Source organism: Enhydra lutris, unplaced genomic scaffold (genome assembly GCF_002288905.1).
Source record: "Enhydra lutris kenyoni isolate GAN:26980312 unplaced genomic scaffold, ASM228890v2 scaffoldscaffold11, whole genome shotgun sequence".
In the NCBI taxonomy this organism is placed as follows: Eukaryota; Metazoa; Chordata; class Mammalia; order Carnivora; family Mustelidae; genus Enhydra; species Enhydra lutris.
In genome coordinates this window covers 8,539,573-8,559,388 of record NW_019154095.1, presented here as the reverse complement: position 1 = coordinate 8,559,388, position 19,816 = coordinate 8,539,573, and the positions used below count along the sequence as shown (strand labels likewise).

Below are 19,816 nucleotides of genomic sequence, written 5' to 3'. Positions count from 1 at the left end.
ATGGAAGAACCCACACTGACCCAACCAACTCTGTATGAGACAGAAGGTCCCATAAGATCATGCTAGAGTCAACTCGAACTCTGTGGTCAGTGTGGCCTGATAACCACCTTCTAGAAGGAATGCTGTTCCCAAAAGACAAGTGAGCATGGTGGGCAGACAGATTAGCAGGACTGACTATTCTTCAAGTATCTGATTTCATTTAGAACCTTTATCATGCTTCCATTTTTCTAACATGGTATTGTGGCAGATCACAAAAACTACATCTAAGCTGTAAAACCCTTTTACGAGTTCTGTAAAATAGATTCCTTAAGGACTGTTTCACAAACTACGAAGAACTGTCACATTACCTCATGCATAGCCATTTAGAGGATCAGATCACTTACACCCCAACAAATTACAGAACTGATAATGTACAAGGCTTCCCTAAAATGACAAAGCCTGTAAAATATTTCAGATATACTTTTGGAATATGATCATCGCAAACCATCAGAGTCCTATAAATCGCAAATTGGAAATAGCAAAGTGTTTTGGAAAGAGAGACTCATTAAAAAAATATATCTTTTAAATGCGAGTCCGAGACGTAACAGCTGGGTTCTTTCTGATGGAAAATGGCAGCTTCCAAGGTGGGTGTGTCTGGGTAAGTAGACGGGTAGATACATTCCCACGCCATTCTGGCAATATACACACATACGTATATAGTTACAGTTATACATATAGCCAATATGTATATATACACATATGTAGTTAACAGAGGTTATATTTGGGAGTGAGATTACGAATGTATAAATTTATTCTTGCTTGTTCTTTACGTCTCAGTTAGCGCTAACGAGTATTTGTTACATATATAGCCAAAAAATTAAAAATGGTTTCTGTTTTGTGATCGATGATGAGCTTCTTTAAAGTGTTCAGAAGGAGCGCCCGTTTTAGTCACACATAACACCACTACTGTGCTCCAAAAATCACTGCATATCAAATAATTTTTCGCGCTCACTGGCACTGTTAGGATCACTTGAGCACTTTGATAAATCTTTTCGTAACAGAAAGAGGTGCTCTAATTTGTATCTCTCTGAAGTGTGCATTTTTGCATGGCAGATTCCCTCACTGAGGGCTTGGTCTGTATCCTCTTTCCATGACAAATGAACCCCAGGAAGATTCATGGTCTGCCCTGTAAGATGCATTAAAATCCAGGGCAATTTTAACTGTAAAAAACTGCACATTACGGGGTAAATATAAGCAAGCACTAAGCGTGCTGCCTGCTATGTGCTCTCTAAAATGCAGACCGGCCTGCTGGGTAGCAAGCAGCGGTGAGGAATGAAGACTAAATTTTTGTCTCAAGCTCACAGACCTGTAACCTCACACAATGATCACATTCTGTGACAGAGTCATCCATTCCCTTAAGAAGCGTAGGTTGAGAGAGTGTGTGAGTGTGTATTTTTACCTGCTATTAAGGTGTGGAAGGGGATGCAGTTGATTTTAGGTTGCTCAGTTTGTATTCAAACAGCTGATCGGCCACGGCCCTGGAATTATCACATCAAATAGTCATTAGGGCTGTGGGAAATTGAAGGGAAGCCGGCTACGGCGCTTCTCCCCACGCATACACCGAGACACATACTAGACCCACAGAGGGTCCTAGTTCAGTGCGTTTAAGGAAGTGATTGCCCTTGTTTAGGACTTCAGGGAACGTTTACGGACAGCCCTAAACTGAGAAACGAGTCCCCCTTTGCCAGTCTGGTGGAGAATAATTGATAAAAACCTCTATCTCCTCCAACAGACATGAACCTGCACCTAACACCAGAGAATCAACAGCGTATCAATGTTTCCAGCCACCTTCCGTGGACGCCACTGTGTCCTCCTCCAGTCCGAGCGGAGTTTTCCATCACCTCCATCCAGCACCACAAGAGCGCAATGGCAGGAGATCACTCCTGCGTGAGCCAGGTAGCACACGCTGACATGACCCTTTCCAGACTGAGAAAAAAACCCTATCCAGTGATGCTGTGGTCCAAGGACGGCAGCCGCTGACAACAAAGAGAGAACATTTCAGAGAGAAAGCAATTACATAAACTCAACGTTCTTGACCTGGACGGTAGGTGAGGGACGGAAAGTAACCATCATACAGTCATATTAGCTCTCTGAGACCATCAGTCACCTTCGGTTAGAGGAACAGGGCCTAGTACCAGGGCTTCTCCTTCAAGGTGAAATTGTTCAACAGCTTCCAGAAACATTAAGAGATATTTAAGGGAACACTACCGTTCTTCATGGGTGGCAACACCTTAGGCTAAACTCAGAGAAGACAAGGATTAGGTAGACATGCTAATCCACGGCCTTCCTCATTTTCCCGCAAAAACTGAAGAGGGGATCATGATCTGGCAAGTCCACACATTTTGACATTCTTATCATTAAGTCAACCAAAGTAAGAGATTGCATGTCTTTCATTGCGGACACATTAGCGATGACTTCATAACCACTGTGGAAGAATGGAGAACTTGGGACTTCTGGGAAAAGTTCTAGAATTTTGTACACAAGTTTCCAATTCCATATAAGGCTTCAGAAAAAGAAGGAAGACAGAGGACTCTAAAAGCCTAGAGACAGGTTGAAACCGAACTGGGAGAGGTTATACATTTAAAGAAACTAATCCTGCTAATACAATAAATGCTTGGCGGAAAACACAAGAGAAAGCAGGAGGGGAGAAGGGCCTGGAGAAGAGTGTGTGGGGGATTTATGAAGAGCCAAGCCAAGCTGTGTTGCTCTACCGTCTCTTGGAAGCCCATCTAGCTGATTTTAGTTTTTCGTAAAAGCAATACACTGACTAGCCCTCCAAGTAATGATGACATCATAACTTACTCATCTTCCGCATCAGATAGGATCTCAACCTCTTATATTAGAACTTAGAATTGGAGTACTTTCTACGTGATTATGTGTGACACCAGGTGAGCTGCAAGAAAAGCCTACACATCCCTAAACAGGGCAGTAAGATGTGTTGTGCAGGTTTATCTTACCGTAAAGCTTTGGGCCCAAAGTACATAAAGAGCTCCTTCCCCAAAGTCTGGACACCACTGTAAACGTATCCATTAAACAGTCTCAAGGGATTCTGGCTGGGATCTTTCTTATTATTCAGTGCAGCAGCCTAGGAGAAAATACACACACACCCATGTAAACACACATACCACCTCTAAACAAAATGATAATTTCATTCTTAAATGTATTTCTATTACTTCAATTGCAGGTGCATCCCAATGAGAAGACTAATCTCCAGCAAGTCAAGTCATGTGATCAGCTGTTTGCATACACTCTGTCAAATTACTATGGAGTCATTTAAAGAGAGATGCCAAAAAAATTAAGTGGAAAAGAAAGTAATTGGCTCACCATCAAAATGAGTTTCTTCCAGGACCCTAGAGCTCTGCACATATGAAAAGAAAATAAAGAAAAACATTGTAACGGTTTTAAAACCAAAAAAGGAGAGTCTTCCATTTCTAGAAGCATAGCTGAGTTCCCTGAAAGTGCATTCTGATCGAAACAGCTAAAAAATAGTGGAAAAAAAAAAAAAACCCAAAAGTTTTACCTATAATGATGAACTCAAAAGCGAGAAAGGAACAGTAAGAGGTTGAAAAGCAAGTAAAAGAGGGAGAGAACACCAAAGAGAAGCAGCTCTCTGAAGCAGGCTTCTGTCAGAAAGGTATTTCTGGGCCCCAAGGAAGGGGGGTTTCAGTTTTCATGGTCTTGCGGGGTGTAGGGCATCAGTGGTAAAGACGGCTCCCCTGAGTGGTGGGATCTAATGCACGATCTGCTCTTCTCTCCCTCCACAAACCACAATGGCAAGAATAAAGGAAAAAGAAACCCACTACTTCTTCCTCCCATCACTATGCAAAACCGAACAATATATTGTGAGGATTACAGTATAGGTACTAACACTGTAAAGATCGAGGAAGTTATAAACAAAGTATCAATCAGCCTTTTTGTGGGGCAGGGAATGGAATGGGACTGGGTTTAGATATTGGTAACGTTCTTTTTCTGGATGGGCAGTGGGTAAACTGGTATTCTTTGCATCATTATTTTTCATTCTTGAGAAGTGTTTATAGATATTCTTTAATCTGTAATCAAAATATAATAAAAAATTTAAAACTATCATTAATGCCTAGCTATTCTATAAGATATAATAGGTACATATAATTATATTTACACATTAACTCTTAATCTAAGGGAATATCCTCACATACTTCTAACCTTTCTTTCCTTCTTCTCAAATGGACCTATGCATTCCCAGAAGATCCAGGATAAAATCTTGCCGACGCTGGGGATGCAGGTAGTGGTGATGGTGACAGGGAGATAATTATAAAACAACTTTAGACATCATCTAGAAGCAAATCATAGCTTCCCTTCCGCTTATGATAGAATGATATTCATTGATTCTCAAACATTTGGTTCACAGACATCTATCATTCTAAATAGTTAAGATGATATGTCCACTCTATTCTTTACTTTCCTAGATGAGCCCTTGTTAAGAAAAAAAAAAAAAAAGACACATTATAGTATTTAGTTCAAAGGAACAGAAGGATAAAAGATTTTTTTATACACCCCCTCCCCCAAAAACAAAAGACTGCAAACAGCTAGGGACTGAATTTTGTCCCTTCCAATACTCAAACGTTGAAACTCTAACTTCCAATGGGACTGTGTTTGAAAACAGAGCCTTCGGGAGGTACTTAAGTTTTTGTGATGTCATAGGGTGGGGACCGATCCAGCAGGATCAGCATCCTGGTAAGAGCCTGAAGAGAGCTCACTCTCTCTGTCCCATGTCCTCAGAGGCTGTGCCATGGGAGACGGAAGTGGTGTCTGCAGGCCAGGAAGTCAGCTCGCACCAGAAACCAGACTGGCCTGAGCCTTGACCTTGGACTTCTGGCCTCCAGAACTGGGAGAAAATAAATCTCTGTAAGCCTCCTGGGCAATGTCACTTGTCATGGCAGCCCAGGCAGACTAAGGCCAGAGCAGACACCATTCTTCCACGGAAGCCACGTTCAGTTATGGCTACACTGATGTTAGAATCTCCCAGCTGCCCGACGTTCAGGGGACCAGCCTCACATCCCTCCTCCACATAATAAGAACTGGGGATCAGTCACATGCTTGGAGGGACCAAGGAACCAAAGCACAGAAGGGATTACAAATGGCAGCCTTCCAGTTCTGCCCAAACCACAAGAAGAACCTGTGGGAGATTCTAGCAAGAGGCCCTCCAGACATACATGCCACCATGTGCTCAGAACATCTGCCTCTGATTCCTTTCCTCTTTCTTGGTTGAACCCCAGGGCCTAGCAGTGATCACCAAGCCCTCTCACAACAGGCTGGAGGACCCAGGGAAGGAGGAACACACTTTCACACGTGCCTCGTTTTCCTAAATGAATCTGCGAGAGCCCTGAATTGAGAAGCACCAGGAGTCTCGATGTTTTCCTGCCTAACAGAAGACTTCACCTGGCCACAGAGCCAAGTGTAGATTAAGAGGGTGGGTTTCAGTGCCGGTTTCCATTGACAACCAAGTAGTAGGTAAAAAGTTCTTCTAGGGGTGCCTGGGTGGCTCAGTGGGTTAAAGCCTCTGCCTTCGGCTCAGGTCATGATCCCAGAGTCCTGGGATCGAGCCCCGCATCGGGCTCTCTGCTCAGCGGGGAGCCTGCTTCCCCCTCTTTCTCTGCCTGCCTCTCTGCCTACTTGTGATCTCTGTCAAATAAATAAATAAAAAATCTTAAAAAAAAAAAAAGTTCTTCTAAATCAGCCAGGATGCTTTGAGGATGATGATATACAGAGCAGACACAGATCTGTTGTGAGTAGCCTTTGCCTCAGCATAGACTAGGTTTGATGCATTTCTGGATCTTAGATTTAAGGTCCTAGCGACATTTTAAAAACCTTCATTTCTAAATTGTTTTCCCCACCACTCCCATGTCAGCAATCTCTTAGCCTCTCCCCATACTGTTTGCTAGCAAGTGGTCTCAGCCACGCCCTGCAAAGTCCTTCAGCTGCGGGCAGAGTTCCCCGCATTCACCCATCCATCTGATCCCGTTTCATACCTACGGTCCCACACTGCGGCTTCCCTGAGAGGGAATCTGTGACCACTGCCGCCACAGTGCCTTCATCTCCTTTAGTCCTCCAAGTTTTACAGGTTCATCTAAAACTCAGCCTGTCTTCAGAGCGCTGGGAAGGCAATCACACGCAGTCTGTCATGCGTCCATCCCCCTGGATGCATGAGAAGGGGCCTGGGACCTGGAACATTGCCCATCTAGAGACATAGAGCCCTCAGAATCTGTCGCCTTGGGAGGAAGTATCGTTCCCTCTTCCAGGCTTGATGCACATCCCCAGGTGTGCCAGAGGCTCTCAGGCGCGACCCCAGCTTTCTGTATGGCAGACCCCGGGGGAGGGCTTGGCCTCCTTCCACCCCACACCAAGCGGGGGGAGTGCAGTCACACTGTCCATGTCTCCTGCAACCAGGATCTACTGGCCGTGGGGACCCACGCCTTGTGAAGGGCTTGATCTCTGCTCTCTCTCACGTCGGGCCCTAAGCACACACTGGACCGCCAGAACCAGATGTGCTTGATTTCCCAGCAACTTGGATCAGGATCAGGCACTGGTTTCTTCCAGTGGCACTTAGCTGCCTTTTAGCCTTGGCCACTGTCTTGTTAGAGTCTAGCCTTCCACACAGCAGGACCCCCAGGGAACAGTGATGGTTTCTCCCAGTACCACCCTGAAGCTAAACTTGCCCCTCACTAGTTCACCCAACAGGAAAGCGCGGAAATGAGCTGCGCTCACCCGACCGCTTCTCTGTCCCCTGCTCACACCTCCTTTCCTCCACTTTATCCAGCTTTACCGGGTGTTATCAAGGCTCCTGGCAAAGAGACAGACAAGGTAACCTTGAACTAGGCAGGCTGGCACGACACCTAATAAAACAGTACATGAGTCCCAGTCGTCTCCTGTGAAATCTGCTCACATTGCCAAATGAACAGCTTCGAAGAGCACTTGCTCCACTCAGGCTAAACTCACCGTCGACAGCAGCCACAGTTCAAATTCCTCACTCTTCACGGGGCTGGATCTGTCATTTGATGCCCCCTGACAACAACGGTGGGATGTGACGTCTGCAAAGTCCCTCACCATTGAAAATGCACCGTTCACGACCATTCATTGGATTCATTCATTTTAGAAAGGTCGACTGACCTTCCACTGTGTATAAGGCTTGTTCTAGATGCTGGGGATGCATTAGTGAGAGAACAAGAACAAAAACCTCCTGCCTTCATGGAGCGTATAGACTTCCAAGCAGGAGAGAGTAGGTTAATAAACATAATGACAGTGCGTTGAACCATTTGGGAAAGAAATCGAGATGAGAAAGAGATCAGGATTAGGGGAGGGTGTAGCAGGTTATAATTCTAAGCGAGGCACTCATAATCTCATGAAGGAAATGGTATCTGAGCAGATCTCAAAGGGGTTTTGAGTGAGCCATGATCCACCCGTAGGGAACAGGGATGCAAACGCCCTCCAGGGAAGTGTTTCTGATAACAGCGAGCAGATCAGGATGGCCCACAAGGGAAGGTGTAGACAGAGGAGAACCAGACCGTGTGGTCCACAAGGTCCACTCTACAGACTGGCTGCTTCTCTGACACAAATGAAGACGAATTAAAATATGATCTCCGTTACTTTTTAAAATGCTCTCTCTTAAAATGCTGGGTTGGATTCTGGCTCAGGAGATCAGGGGGCAAGTGGTCCAAGAACTCAGAGGAACCACTGCAAAGACCCAGACAAGAGAGGAAGGAACTCGGGGCCGATACTGGAGCGGCAGAGGCGGTGAGAAGTGGCCAGATTGCTGGACAGATTTTGAAGGTGGAGCAAAGAGCATTTGCTGGCACACACTGCATGTGGGAGAGTTTTGGCCTGAATTATAGCAAAGACAGTAGCGCTGGCAACGGAGATGAAGATTTGGGTGGAACTGGAGGGGAGAGGAAAGTGAAAAGCTAGTTTTCAGGTAAGTTGAGGTGAGACCTCGAGCAGGCAGTAGGGCACGGGATCTGGAGGTCAGGAAAGCGGTCTAGGCTGCAGATGTCAATGTATCTAGTCATCAGCATGCAGATGGCTTCTAAAGCTTCAAGACTGGAGGACGTCAACAGGAGAGGGAGTACAGAACACCAAGAGAAGGGGCCAAGAACGGTGGGCTAGGACACCGCCATGTCCTGGTGGTGGGGATAGGAGGAGGAATGGGAAACCGTCAGGGAAAGGAGGAGGAGAACAGCACAGGGGAGAAGGCAGCCAGCCAGGAAGGAACAAAACCCAGCAAGGGCACTGTCCTACAAGCTAAGGAAGAAAAGTTTCGAGGAAAACTCGTGTCCGGCACTGTTAGTACCTCAAAGTCAGATGAAGACCGAGACCGGACCACTGGATTTAGCTGTGCAGAGGTGATTCGTGACAAGAGTTTTTGGAGAAGTGACAGAAAGCAAGAGCCTGGCTGAAGTGGGTTTAGGAGGCTACGAGAGAAGAGGCATCAGAGGCACTGAGGCGGTGTGAACACGAGATGCTGTCCAGGCTAACACAGGGACACGGTGATGGCTGAGGGGAAGTAGAGGCAAGAAGGTTTGTTTGCTTTAAGATAGGACAGCTCAGGAGAGAGAAGAACTGTCATGCAGGGGAGACGATGGCTGAAGCGATATCTTCACTAGGCAAGGAGAGACAAGCTCAAGGACACATGGGCTGTGTTGGTCTTGACAGGAACATGGACAGTCCACCTACAGCATCAGGAAGAAGGCAGCTTACATGGGTACAGACGCTGGTAGGTAGATGTGCTTGTGCAAATTCTCTTGTGGTTGATACATTTTCTCAGTAAAATGGGAATCAAACTATCAGCTAAGAGGAAAACCCCAGGACCCTGCCTCCTCTATAGGTACATGTAGCGCCTAATAATAAGATTCATTTTTGCCAGATTCTGACGCGATTCCCAATAATCATTCACAAGTAGAGGCCAATGGCTTGACATAAATGGTGTCTGTCCTTCCATCCCGGAGACATCTATGTGAAAATGTCATTAAAACCTCACTGTTTAAGACCATGTTGGGTATCCTTCATTGCTTACATTGACTTAATGCTCGTCAGTGGATGTTTTTAATCTTATTATAAGGAAGTATCCATTTGTATTTGCCTACATAATCGGGCTTACTAGGATCATAACATTCCCTGATTTTTTACTTTATTCTCTGCCTTTTGAAAACCCAGATTGTTTTCTGGGAAGTTTTCCACTCCATAAGGACTAGTGGTCACCATTAAAGGGCTAGACTAGACCAGCTGTCCCATTATCAAAACATCCAAATTTAATTCAGCAGTAATACCTCATGGGGTTTTATTGTAATTGGTTAAAAAAAATATTTAAGAGCACAATTCATATCACATTTTTCTGTGCCACCCATTCTTTGAACCACTCTACAATATACGTTTCAGAAGAGAGCCATCAAAAGAAACAGTAAAAACCAGGTTAAAAAAACATATGGGTTTTAATAAAAACCACTGCCTTTTTTTTTTTTTTTTTTTTTTAAATCCAGGTAGTCAGATGCCCCAGAGCTCCAACTAATGTCTATCAAAAAGAAATTCAAACCTAGCTTATCCTGATTTCTATCCAAGATTTCCCTCCCAGGGAAGGTTGAACAATCCACGAAAGGGGTCTATAAGGTCCTGCCCCAGGACTGTCTGGAACCTCACTGTGGGGAATTTGGTTCCATAGACAGCTTATGGAGAGCACAGCTGAAACATCCTTTATTACCAATGCTAAGGGGTAGGTTAAAAAAAGTTTTTATAGGCGCTGCTTCTGACCTTCAGGGTGTCGGCAGCAGCGCCATGGCGCCCTCCAGGAAGTTCTTCGTCGGGGGGAACTGGAAGATGAACGGGCGGAAGAAGAACCTGGGGGAGCTCATCACCACTCTGAACGCAGCCAAGGTGCCGGCCGACACCGAAGTGGTTTGTGCACCCCCCACCGCCTACATCGACTTTGCCAGGCAAAAGCTGGACGCCAAGATTGCTGTGGCTGCACAGAACTGCTACAAAGTGACGAACGGGGCCTTCACTGGGGAGATCAGCCCTGGCATGATCAAAGACTGTGGAGCCACGTGGGTAGTCCTGGGGCACTCTGAAAGAAGGCACGTCTTTGGGGAGTCAGATGAGCTGATTGGACAGAAAGTGGCCCATGCCCTGGCAGAGGGACTTGGAGTAATTGCCTGCATTGGGGAGAAGCTAGATGAGAGGGAAGCTGGCATCACTGAGAAGGTTGTTTTCGAGCAAACCAAGGTCATCGCAGATAATGTGAAAGACTGGAGCAAGGTTGTCCTGGCCTATGAGCCTGTATGGGCCATTGGGACTGGCAAGACTGCAACACCCCAACAGGCCCAGGAAGTACACGAAAAGCTCCGCGGATGGCTTAAGTCCAACGTCTCGGACACCGTGGCTCAGAGCACCCGTATCATTTATGGAGGTTCTGTGACTGAAGCAACCTGCAAGGAGCTCGCAAGCCAGCCTGATGTGGATGGCTTCCTCGTGGGTGGGGCTTCCCTCAAGCCAGAGTTTGTGGATATCATCAATGCCAAACAATAAGCCCCCCGGCCATCTTCCCTGTTCTTCCTGCTAAGCCAGGGACTAGATAGCTCAGAAGCTCAGTAACAGTGCTCCTCCCCCACCCCACCCCCCACCCCACACATGCTTCTGATGGTGTCGTCCCCTTTGTGGCCAAAGTATACCTCTTCCTTAATGTTTACACCTTCCCCTGTAATGGCTGGGACCAGGCCAATCCCTTCTCCATGTAACAAACGATTGGAACGAAACATCACCAAGGTGGCTTCTCGATGGCTGAGAGATGGAAGGGGTGGCATTTGTTCGTGGGCCCCCTCAGACCCCAGTGAGGGCAGGAGAGAGAAGCCATCCTCGTCTCCCATCTCGCTCCCTGAGGCCAGGGGCTGAGAGAACGCCCTGTCCTTCGCCCAGAGGCCAGAGGTGCTGCTCTCTCCCATGATGTCAATGCCTGTGTGTGTTGTGTATGTGAGCAATCCCACGTGTGGGGGGGGCAATAAACACCTGGCACTAAAAAAAAAAAAAAAAAAAAAAAAAAAAGTTTTTATACCCGGGATTAATTCCTCAAGGCATCAGAGGTTGTCCTGTTGCAGACACATTACTGTCAATGATCAGAGATTTTAGACTAAGAGATCCAACCATGGGAAGTTTGGCTATTTAGCAAAAGAAAGTCTCAGTGGATGGCCCTCCAAAACTTTATGGTTACTGGACCACATATTTAAAAGACCAAAGGGGAGTACATGCCCTTGTAAATAAATTCTGTTGTGCTTAGGAGGATGAATCCAAAAATATAAAGGCCGATATACTTAAAATGCACGAGACCATTAAATCTCTTAGCATAGCCGTCAGTGAAAAGTGAACTATGTCCTTCTGGCTGAGAGGGCCTCAAAGAGAACCACAAACCAAACCCTTAAAGGTGTACTATAGGTCTTATTTTACTGGTGATTTACCCTCTTCTCCATGACTAAAAATAACACACGATATGACAAAAAAAGAAAAAAAGAAAAAAAAAACACATGTTGAAGAGGTCATGAAACTAACACCTCTCCACATACTGAAAAAGAACATGTTGTGGCCCAACGACAGTGCACAGGACGACACAGAGGCCAGCAGAAGGGCAAGAACAGGAAGGACAGCAGGCGCAGCAGAAGTGGCCGTGGAAAAAGACCTGCAACTGTCAAAGGACTTCAGTGCGGCTGAAACCGTTCCAGCTACAGATGCTGCGTGACCTTGGCTGGGATACATTTTGGAATTAGTTTTTGAATACTTGATGAGGTGTTTGGGAATTAAAATGAAATGTTAGCATAACCTCTTCCTTGCACACACATATAGATTGCATTTCTCTCTAGTACTAGGATTTCCCCAGCTGGGAGGCTCGGTAATCTTGAGGCTTTCCCCTGCCAGATCCAGCAACCACTGTCATGGCACTTTCCATACGGAACGAGTGTTTGACTGTGACTTACGTTTCTCCTCTGACTGCCTCTAAGCTCCATGGGGACAGCGACCATGGTGTTTAACTAATACTGTTGAGAGCTTCATACAATGCCTGGAGCGAAGTAAAGATGTGTGGGATTAATTAGATCCCTCCTCCTTCCCCTCTGAAAACTACCCCTGGCTTTAAAACATAGGCTCACTCACAGCATAATGTATATACGTGTCCAGTCACCAGGTTGTACACCTAAAACTAATGCAACACTGTGTATCAACTATAATTTAATCATTAAAAAAAAAAAATACAGGCTGTCTCCTCACCTACCGTTCCATCCTTACTTAACCTTTCCCAGGATCTCTTGGCAAAAATTTCTACTCTACCATTTGTTTCATCTCCTCTGAAAATTATTAACAACCTAGTCTCTTGTTTTCTTATTTTCTTTCTTTAAGATTTATTACTTGAAAGAGAGCATGAGAGAAAGATCATGCGATCAGGGGGGAGGGGCAGAGGGAGAGAGAGAATCCCAAGCAGACTCTTGGGAGCCCAACAGGGGGCTCGATCTCATCATCCCAAGACCACAACCTGAGCTGAAATCAAGAGTCAGATGCTCAACTGACAGAGCCACCCAGGCACCCCGAGTGTCTTCTTTTCTTTTTTTTTTTTTTAAAGATTTTATTTATTTGACAGAGAGAGATCACAAGTGGGCAGAGAGGCAAGCAGAGAGAGAGAGAGGAGGAAGGAGGCTCCCCGCTCAGCAGAGAGCCCGACGCAGGACTCGATCCCAGGACCCTGAGACCATGACCCGAGCTGAAGGCAGAGGCTTAACCCACTGAGCCACCCAGGCAGCCCCAGTGTCTTGTTTTCTAATGACCTGCAAAGGAGTGAGGCTTACATATTAGAGGGCCACTTTCTCATAAGGACCAAAAGCTAGATGGGAGTAAAATACTGTATTAACCAGAATATCCCATAAAGTAAGCTTTATGAAAAGGTTTAGGAATTCTGTTTAGGAATTCTTCAGGGGAAGAGATTTAGGAAAGGACTGATGTATTTTCAGCAACCAGTGTTAGCATGCCCTGGTTTCTGTTTGAGATGTTTACTCAGCATTTAAATGGTTGCTTTAAACACTGATTCTAATGCTTCGCTTGGGTTTTGAGGGTAATGATACATGAAGATCTTCTAATTCAGTTGTCTATCATTTGGGCACTAGACTCAAGTTACCTGATTCCCGGCACACTATCGTTTTTAAAATAATCAGTGTTGGAAAATATACATAGGACATAACAAAATTTTCGACTTATGACTGACCATCTCAAGCACTTGCTTATATTTTTAGTCTTTTTTTAAAATTCCATTTTAGAAGGAAATTCTTGTATACCCATGATGGTTTGTTCCGCTTATTTTGAGAGCTACTGTGTATGAACTGGCCAAGACTTCTGAATAAACCTAAGATTTGCAAGATATTCACTTGTCCTACGGTAGAATCTGGGGTTATCACCTCTTTGTATGAGCTCCAGCTGCCTAGACAAATTCAAAAATTAATTTTCACAAGCCTATTAACTTTGTTATAACTATACACAAATGCCCAATATATGCTTGACTTCCTCACACTGACCCTTACAATTCTGTTATTGTGTGATTTGAACATTTCCTCCTCTCCGACCCAAAATAGACATGAAAATCTTCTATGCCACAATTTTAAGTATGATTGGGAAGGGTTCACCTTCCCATTTTCAAGTGGCTTAATAATATGAAATTGTCAAAACAACATATATTTTCAGAGACAGCACATGATTTATTGTGCTGATTACCATTTATCCTGCCTATCCATGGGTGAACAAGGAAGATGAACTTTTCAAAACAGAGCAAGACTTTTCTATAGATAAATGTTTCAATTCTAGTGCAACTATATATTTTCCCCACAGAGAAAAGAAAATACCACATTTACTTTCATAGTCTCTCCTCCTTTTTTGCCAAATGCCTCTTTCTCCCCTAATACAACAACACTTTGCTAATCAGAGATCACTTACCTACCAATTTAAACCATCAAAGAACCTAATTTTAAAACGGTCTCTAAGCACCCAAAGAGAGGTCTTTAGGTTCATACATCAAAACATATTCTACAATTTTTTAAAGAGCAGAGCCTTCAAGCATTTACCCAGAGGCTAAATGCTTTGTACATAATTTGAGGGCACCAAATGATTGCAAACCCTTCATTAAGGAAAAGAGCGTTCCTCCAATATATGGGTCTGGCAAGAAAGCCCTATCTGGGAGAAAACAGAACAAATAATTACCAGGACACTTACTTTGCTAGACACTAAGCTAAGAGTTTCATGCATCTTCTAATCTAATCCTGACCAAATCAGCAAAGATGTGAGTGTATCATCTCTATAAGAGAAAGTAACAAAAGACCTAGAATTCAAAATCAAGATGGTCAGGTGCTCTTTTTTCTACATCAAACCAAATACTTTGCTGTTGGATTAAAAGCTACAGTGGCCATGAAAAAAATCACCTTCCTTAGTCTCCTCATCTGTAAGATTGTTACCTGTTCTCCATTATCCTTTGTTCCATGATTCCATGTGAGGCTGAATGCTGATAATAATGACCCACAGTCACTAAGGTGAATCCATTATCAGTCTGCGTTTAAAAAGGTAAGGGATCATATAATGCATGTTCTCGATCACGGTATCTCCCCTGCCAGGTTAATATCATATTGCACGTCCTATAAAATTATAAAACCCCTTTGTATTGAAAGGCATAACCTTCCTTTAGCTAGAAAATGAATCTCTGTGGATTAGCTCATCCCTTCATACAATGGCACTAAAATGAGCAATGATTTCTTTCTTCCCCACTATGAACAAGAGGAAGAAAGGAGGAAATCTTTTATTGTGTGGCTTCACTATTTTCTCGTGGTAGGAACTGTCACATAACATACATAACAAAATACACACACTCATAATGAAAGAGTCCTAACTGAATTTAGTTTTAAATCCTTAATCATTTTGGGCTATTCAAAACTCTTCTGTTCTCCATCCATTTAAAACATTTATTAAGTGCCTACTCTCTTCAGGACACTGTGAAGGACATAAAAAGATGAGAAAGCGTTGTTATCATATTGAATACATGTATCAAGTCTTAAGGAGGTATAGAACAGCGGGAGCCTCATGTTTCAAATGAAAGGAATGCTTATAAATAAACTGTTTCATATCCCGTTTGGTGAAAAGGAGATTGAAAACATATGCAGATTACACACCGGACTTCCCTGAAACATTGTATCCACCCAACAATTAAAATCGGAGGATTGGCTCTTAGCAGCTCATCAACCAGAAATGTTCATTGATATTCCGATACTGTTTCTTACCAGAAGGTTCCACGAACTCCAGCAGAGTTTTATGCAATGTGCTTACACAGTGGCATAATTTTATGCTGACAAGACGGTGGATCAAAATTCAGAGAAAGAATATAATGCATGCATGACTAGCAGATGCTGAAATCTCGGACGGGTAGGCTTCTTCAAAACGAGGATCAGTTGTCACAAGGAGACCCACATTAAAGCGTGTTCTCTCTGAACTCCAAACTGAAGCCAAAAGCAAGGAACACTATCTGATACACTAACAGGTTCATTAATGCACCAGCTACGTAGGTGGGGGGTTTTCTGGTTGGTTTTTCAGTACAGTGATTACCTGAATTACTTTAAATGCCCACTATTTCTTTAGCTCTCCTTTTTTTTTTTTTTTTTTCATGTTCAGTGCAATGTAAAGAATATAGTATGCAGTTGTTAACTTATTTTTAAACTCTGCCTTGTGGAAACTAGTGACTTCAAGCCAGCAGCAGAAACATTTAAACAGCTTTAACTCCCTACCATAAATGCCTGGGAAACACGGGGTCATCTGTTACAGTAATGACCATGCTGGAGATCAGTGACAACCTACAACATTTTGATTAAATTTACTATAGATCCAGCAACCCTCTAAAATGCAAAAGGCCCTTTCTGTTTATGAAGATTATTACTGCTATTATTATTGTTATTTGATCAAAGGCCCAGCAAGTGAAACCATGGCAAAATATTTACTATTTTCCCAATAACCACAAAGAGATTATTATTAATTCCATATTGATTTTCAAATCCAGTTCCCATAAAATCAGATTCTTGATCCCAATCATAAAGACGTATTCCAATTTTTAATACCTCTTTATGTCAAGGTATTAAACAGAACAGTTTTAAGGGCAGGCCTTTTTTATTTAAGGGGTATAGCTTACTTAGTGCTGCTTCCGAGAGATGTTAACAATTGCCCAACAATTAATGAAGCATTTGCGTTCTATTATCAGGTTGCCCTCTCTCGTACAATCTGAACAGAGGATTTTAAGTCCTTAGAAGAGAATTCTCAGTGAAAGGAAACTGATAACTGAACAAAACTACAAACGGTGGGTAGATATAACCAAAAACCCAAGGTCTCACTTTCCTAGTTAATAATCACTACTACCTATTAGGCAATGTGGTGTTTCTGCCTCTGAATTATCCACTTTCCCACTGAATCTTTTAAAAATGAGAAAAGCTATAGTTAAGAGAATAGGCTTTGGATTCCAAAAGAGGGAACCCCCTCTTTACCCCTGGTTCTACCCCTTGCTAGTCCTGTGATCTTGGGCAACTTAATTAAACTCCCTCTGGACCTCCCATTCCTCAACTGTGGAATCATAGGGTTATTTTTTCTCCCAGCTACATGAAGTGTAAAGATTTTTCAAATGCTGTTAATGCTTTGCCACCAGAGATAACCACAACAAACTTCAAGGAAACATTCTGGCTCTTTTGGCCTGAATACCAAGGTGGTATTTATTGAAAACATTAAGTTGGATTCTCACAGGAGGAAGTTTATCTCATTCATCTGTGCATCCCCAGGAGCTAGCATAAAATCTGACACAAAACGCAGGACTGTTGAATGATGTAAATCATGATATCCATACACATATTCAGGCCCTATCCATTTCTTTTTTTTTTTTTTTAAGATTTTATTTATTTATTTGACAGAGAGAGATCACAAGTAGGCAGAGAGGCAGGCAGAGAGAGGGGGGAAGGAGGTTCCCCGTTGAGCAGAGAGCCCGACGCGAGAGCCCGACGCGGGGCTCGATCCCAGGACCCTGGGATCATGACCTGAGCTGAACGCGGAGGCTTAACGCACCAAGCCACCCAGGCGCCCCGGGCCCTATCCATTTCTGAGCCCTCGCTGCCTTTGCTTCGGAAATAGCAGCTTGGTCCCCTCTTCACCTCCACAGCCGGCCCTCCCCCCTGGATTCCTGCAGCCCTCTCCTAAGTGAGGGTGCAGTATCCACTTTGGCTTTCCCCCAGTCTTTTATTTTTCCTTTTCAAGATAGAGTGACCTTTCCAAAGTGTGAGTGGATTTCACCACACTCTGAAGACCCCTCTCCTCCATTACTTGTAAGATAAATACAAAGTCCCTAACCAGGTCTACAAAGATCTCCATGGTCTGGCTCCAGCCCAGCAACCTCAAACGACCTACCTTCTAGCCCATTCTCTGTTTTCCGGTCACACTGCTTTTCTTTCAGTCCTTCAAACATTTGAAGCTTTCCTCCTTTGCGAATGCTCTGCCTAACGTGTTCTGCCCGCCAAACCCACCCCCAGGTGTTGCTCATTCCTTCTTCCCCCTTCAAACCTCAGTTTAATTGTCAGCCAAGCCTCTCCTGACCTCCCTGAGTCCTAACAGAACCATGTAGGAGAACCTTCAGAGAATTTATCAATTTGTATTTATGTTCTCAATGATTGCCCGTGTACCTTCCCAACTCCAATGCAGGCTCCACAGGGGAAGTGTCCGGTTTTGCTCCCTAGGCAACTTGAGTATTCAAAATTTTGTGGAATGCGTGATTTTATAAACATTAATATTCTAAGAGAACACTCAAGATCCAGCCCAGTGGTACCCTGACCTGATTTTGAGAAACACCACAGTAAAAGAATAGGTGCAGAGCACTTAACGACACAGAGAGTTAAAATAAATAAAAAAAACAAGTTGAAAGAAGATGCAAAACTTATTCTCTTCCAAGTTTGAAAAATATTACTCTCTCAGACTCTCATTTCTTTCAAGTTGTAAGCATATGCTAATTTCATAGCAAGCCGCTTTTTCTTCCTGGACCAAAGGCTAGGAGCGAGTTTTGCAGGGGAAATTCAGTACAGCACAATATTGCATGCATTCATAAAATACAATCATCCACACATCTAAAGGGCTTTTAAGGCATGATGGCTTAATCAGAGTATTTTTAGTACAAGTCCTAAATTCTTAACAAATGCAAATCACACCATCTGCAACGAATGCCTTGAGTGGTCAGAAGCTGTGCTACAATATACTTTAAGAAAAAAGAAATTCACTTAAGGGAGGCAGAGCTGGGTTCCATAGCCCCTTCATTAGATGGCAATATTAAGTTGAGTGGGAAGGTCAGTGCTAAATTTTCTGTGTGCAGTTTTAGAATTATACGTTCGTTGTGCTACACTTATCAACTGCAGAATAGTAGGCAGGCGAGAAGCTGAAACTTCATGCTAAAAGCTCATTGTCTTAAAAATGTGAAGAAAAAAATGGGGAGCTCTGATAATATTAACAGCAGAAAATGCACCTACAGACGCAAGGAGACCATCTTTTGCTGGGTTACAGCAAGTTAAGCAAAGTGATTCGTAATAAGACACCTTCGACCAGTTCTTGCCTGGGCATCTCTGGCAGCCTTTGCTCAGCCGTCCAGTCCTGTCTAACCACACAGGCGCGTGAGCACTGACTAGTCCCTCTTACAAATTAAAGGTAGGGAAACGCTAAGCCCCAGCGAGCCTGTTCCAGAGCAAAGAGATGACCTTTTGGGCCCTGGAAACCCAACGGGGTCTTTATTCCACTGTCCCCTGCTGACCCCGTAGCAAATTACATTAAGGGCTCACCTGGGCAGAGACCACGGCCAGCGAGGCTGCGCGAGGCAAGACCTGGCCTCCCAGGCTCTGCAGGGCGCTTCCCCGCACGTCCGTCACCGCCTGGCCCTGGCGCACTCGCGCCCGAATTTTCTCTCCATTTAGCGTACAACCGGGTCCTTCCACCATCTCCTGGCCGGGGCTGTGGCTCGCTGGTTGCAGACGCCGCGGAGAAAGCCGCTGTGTGAGTATCTGCGCGGAGAGGAAGTTCAAATCTCCCGCGCTTCCTGCACCGCCTCGGCCGCCAGGCCCCGCCCAGCTCGGGCCCGCCTGGCCCCGCCCAGCCCAGGCCGGCCTGGCCCCGCCCAGCTCGGGCCCCGCCCGGCCCGCCCTAGCCCCTCCCGGTGAGGTCCGCCCGGCCCCGCCCCAACTCGCCCACCGTGCGTGGAGCCCAGGGAACCCCGCTAAACTGTAAGGGCCCAGGCAATTGGGACCTCAGAAACTCAAACCTTCTGCTTTGAGGTTTTGCTCTTATCCTTGAACTACTCAGTACACGTCCATTTTGTGATGTTGTCCTCTAATTCTGCCCTAAAATTCAAAGTCGTCTCAGTCTCCGCAGGCTTTGGTTCTTGTATGCCCTATTCAGAAGTGGGTAAGGAAGAGAGGGACTCAGAAAAGGGTGCTTAGAACAAGCAACGGATATATTTTCTCCTGTAGAGTTAGCATATCTTCGTAAATGTGGCTTTATATGCCAAATGTATTTTAGTCTCTATTAAAAACCCTTTCATATTTTAGATAGCTGAGCTAAGTGAGCTCTACCCAAATTCATCAACCATTCTTTTATGGGATGCCCCAGATGGATGCTATTTGAAATTGCTTTGTAAAAGGCAGGGCTCTATACAAATATGAAGGCAATGCATAGCTTTTCA

At 44.5% G+C, this 19,816-nt stretch overlaps 1 protein-coding gene and 1 pseudogene across 2 annotated transcripts in view; one reads left to right on the top strand and one right to left on the bottom strand.

The window, feature by feature from the left end:
• LOC111144508 (nei like DNA glycosylase 3) overlaps window positions 1–19,076 on the bottom strand; it is a 47,391-nt gene extending 28,315 nt beyond the window's left edge. Inside the window, exons 1-2 of the mRNA XM_022498822.1 lie at window positions 18,921–19,076; window positions 2,997–3,124 (exon numbers count right to left, since the gene is read on the bottom strand). Of these exons, the coding sequence (XP_022354530.1) occupies window positions 2,997–3,124; window positions 18,921–19,076 (284 nt within the window). The remainder of the gene's footprint in view (window positions 1–2,996; window positions 3,125–18,920) is intronic.
• Window positions 9,808–11,077, top strand: LOC111144509 (annotated as a pseudogene). Its single transcript, XR_002640405.1, has one exon. The product of XR_002640405.1 is annotated as a triosephosphate isomerase pseudogene (transcript).
• Window positions 19,077–19,816: the final 740 nt, after the last annotated feature.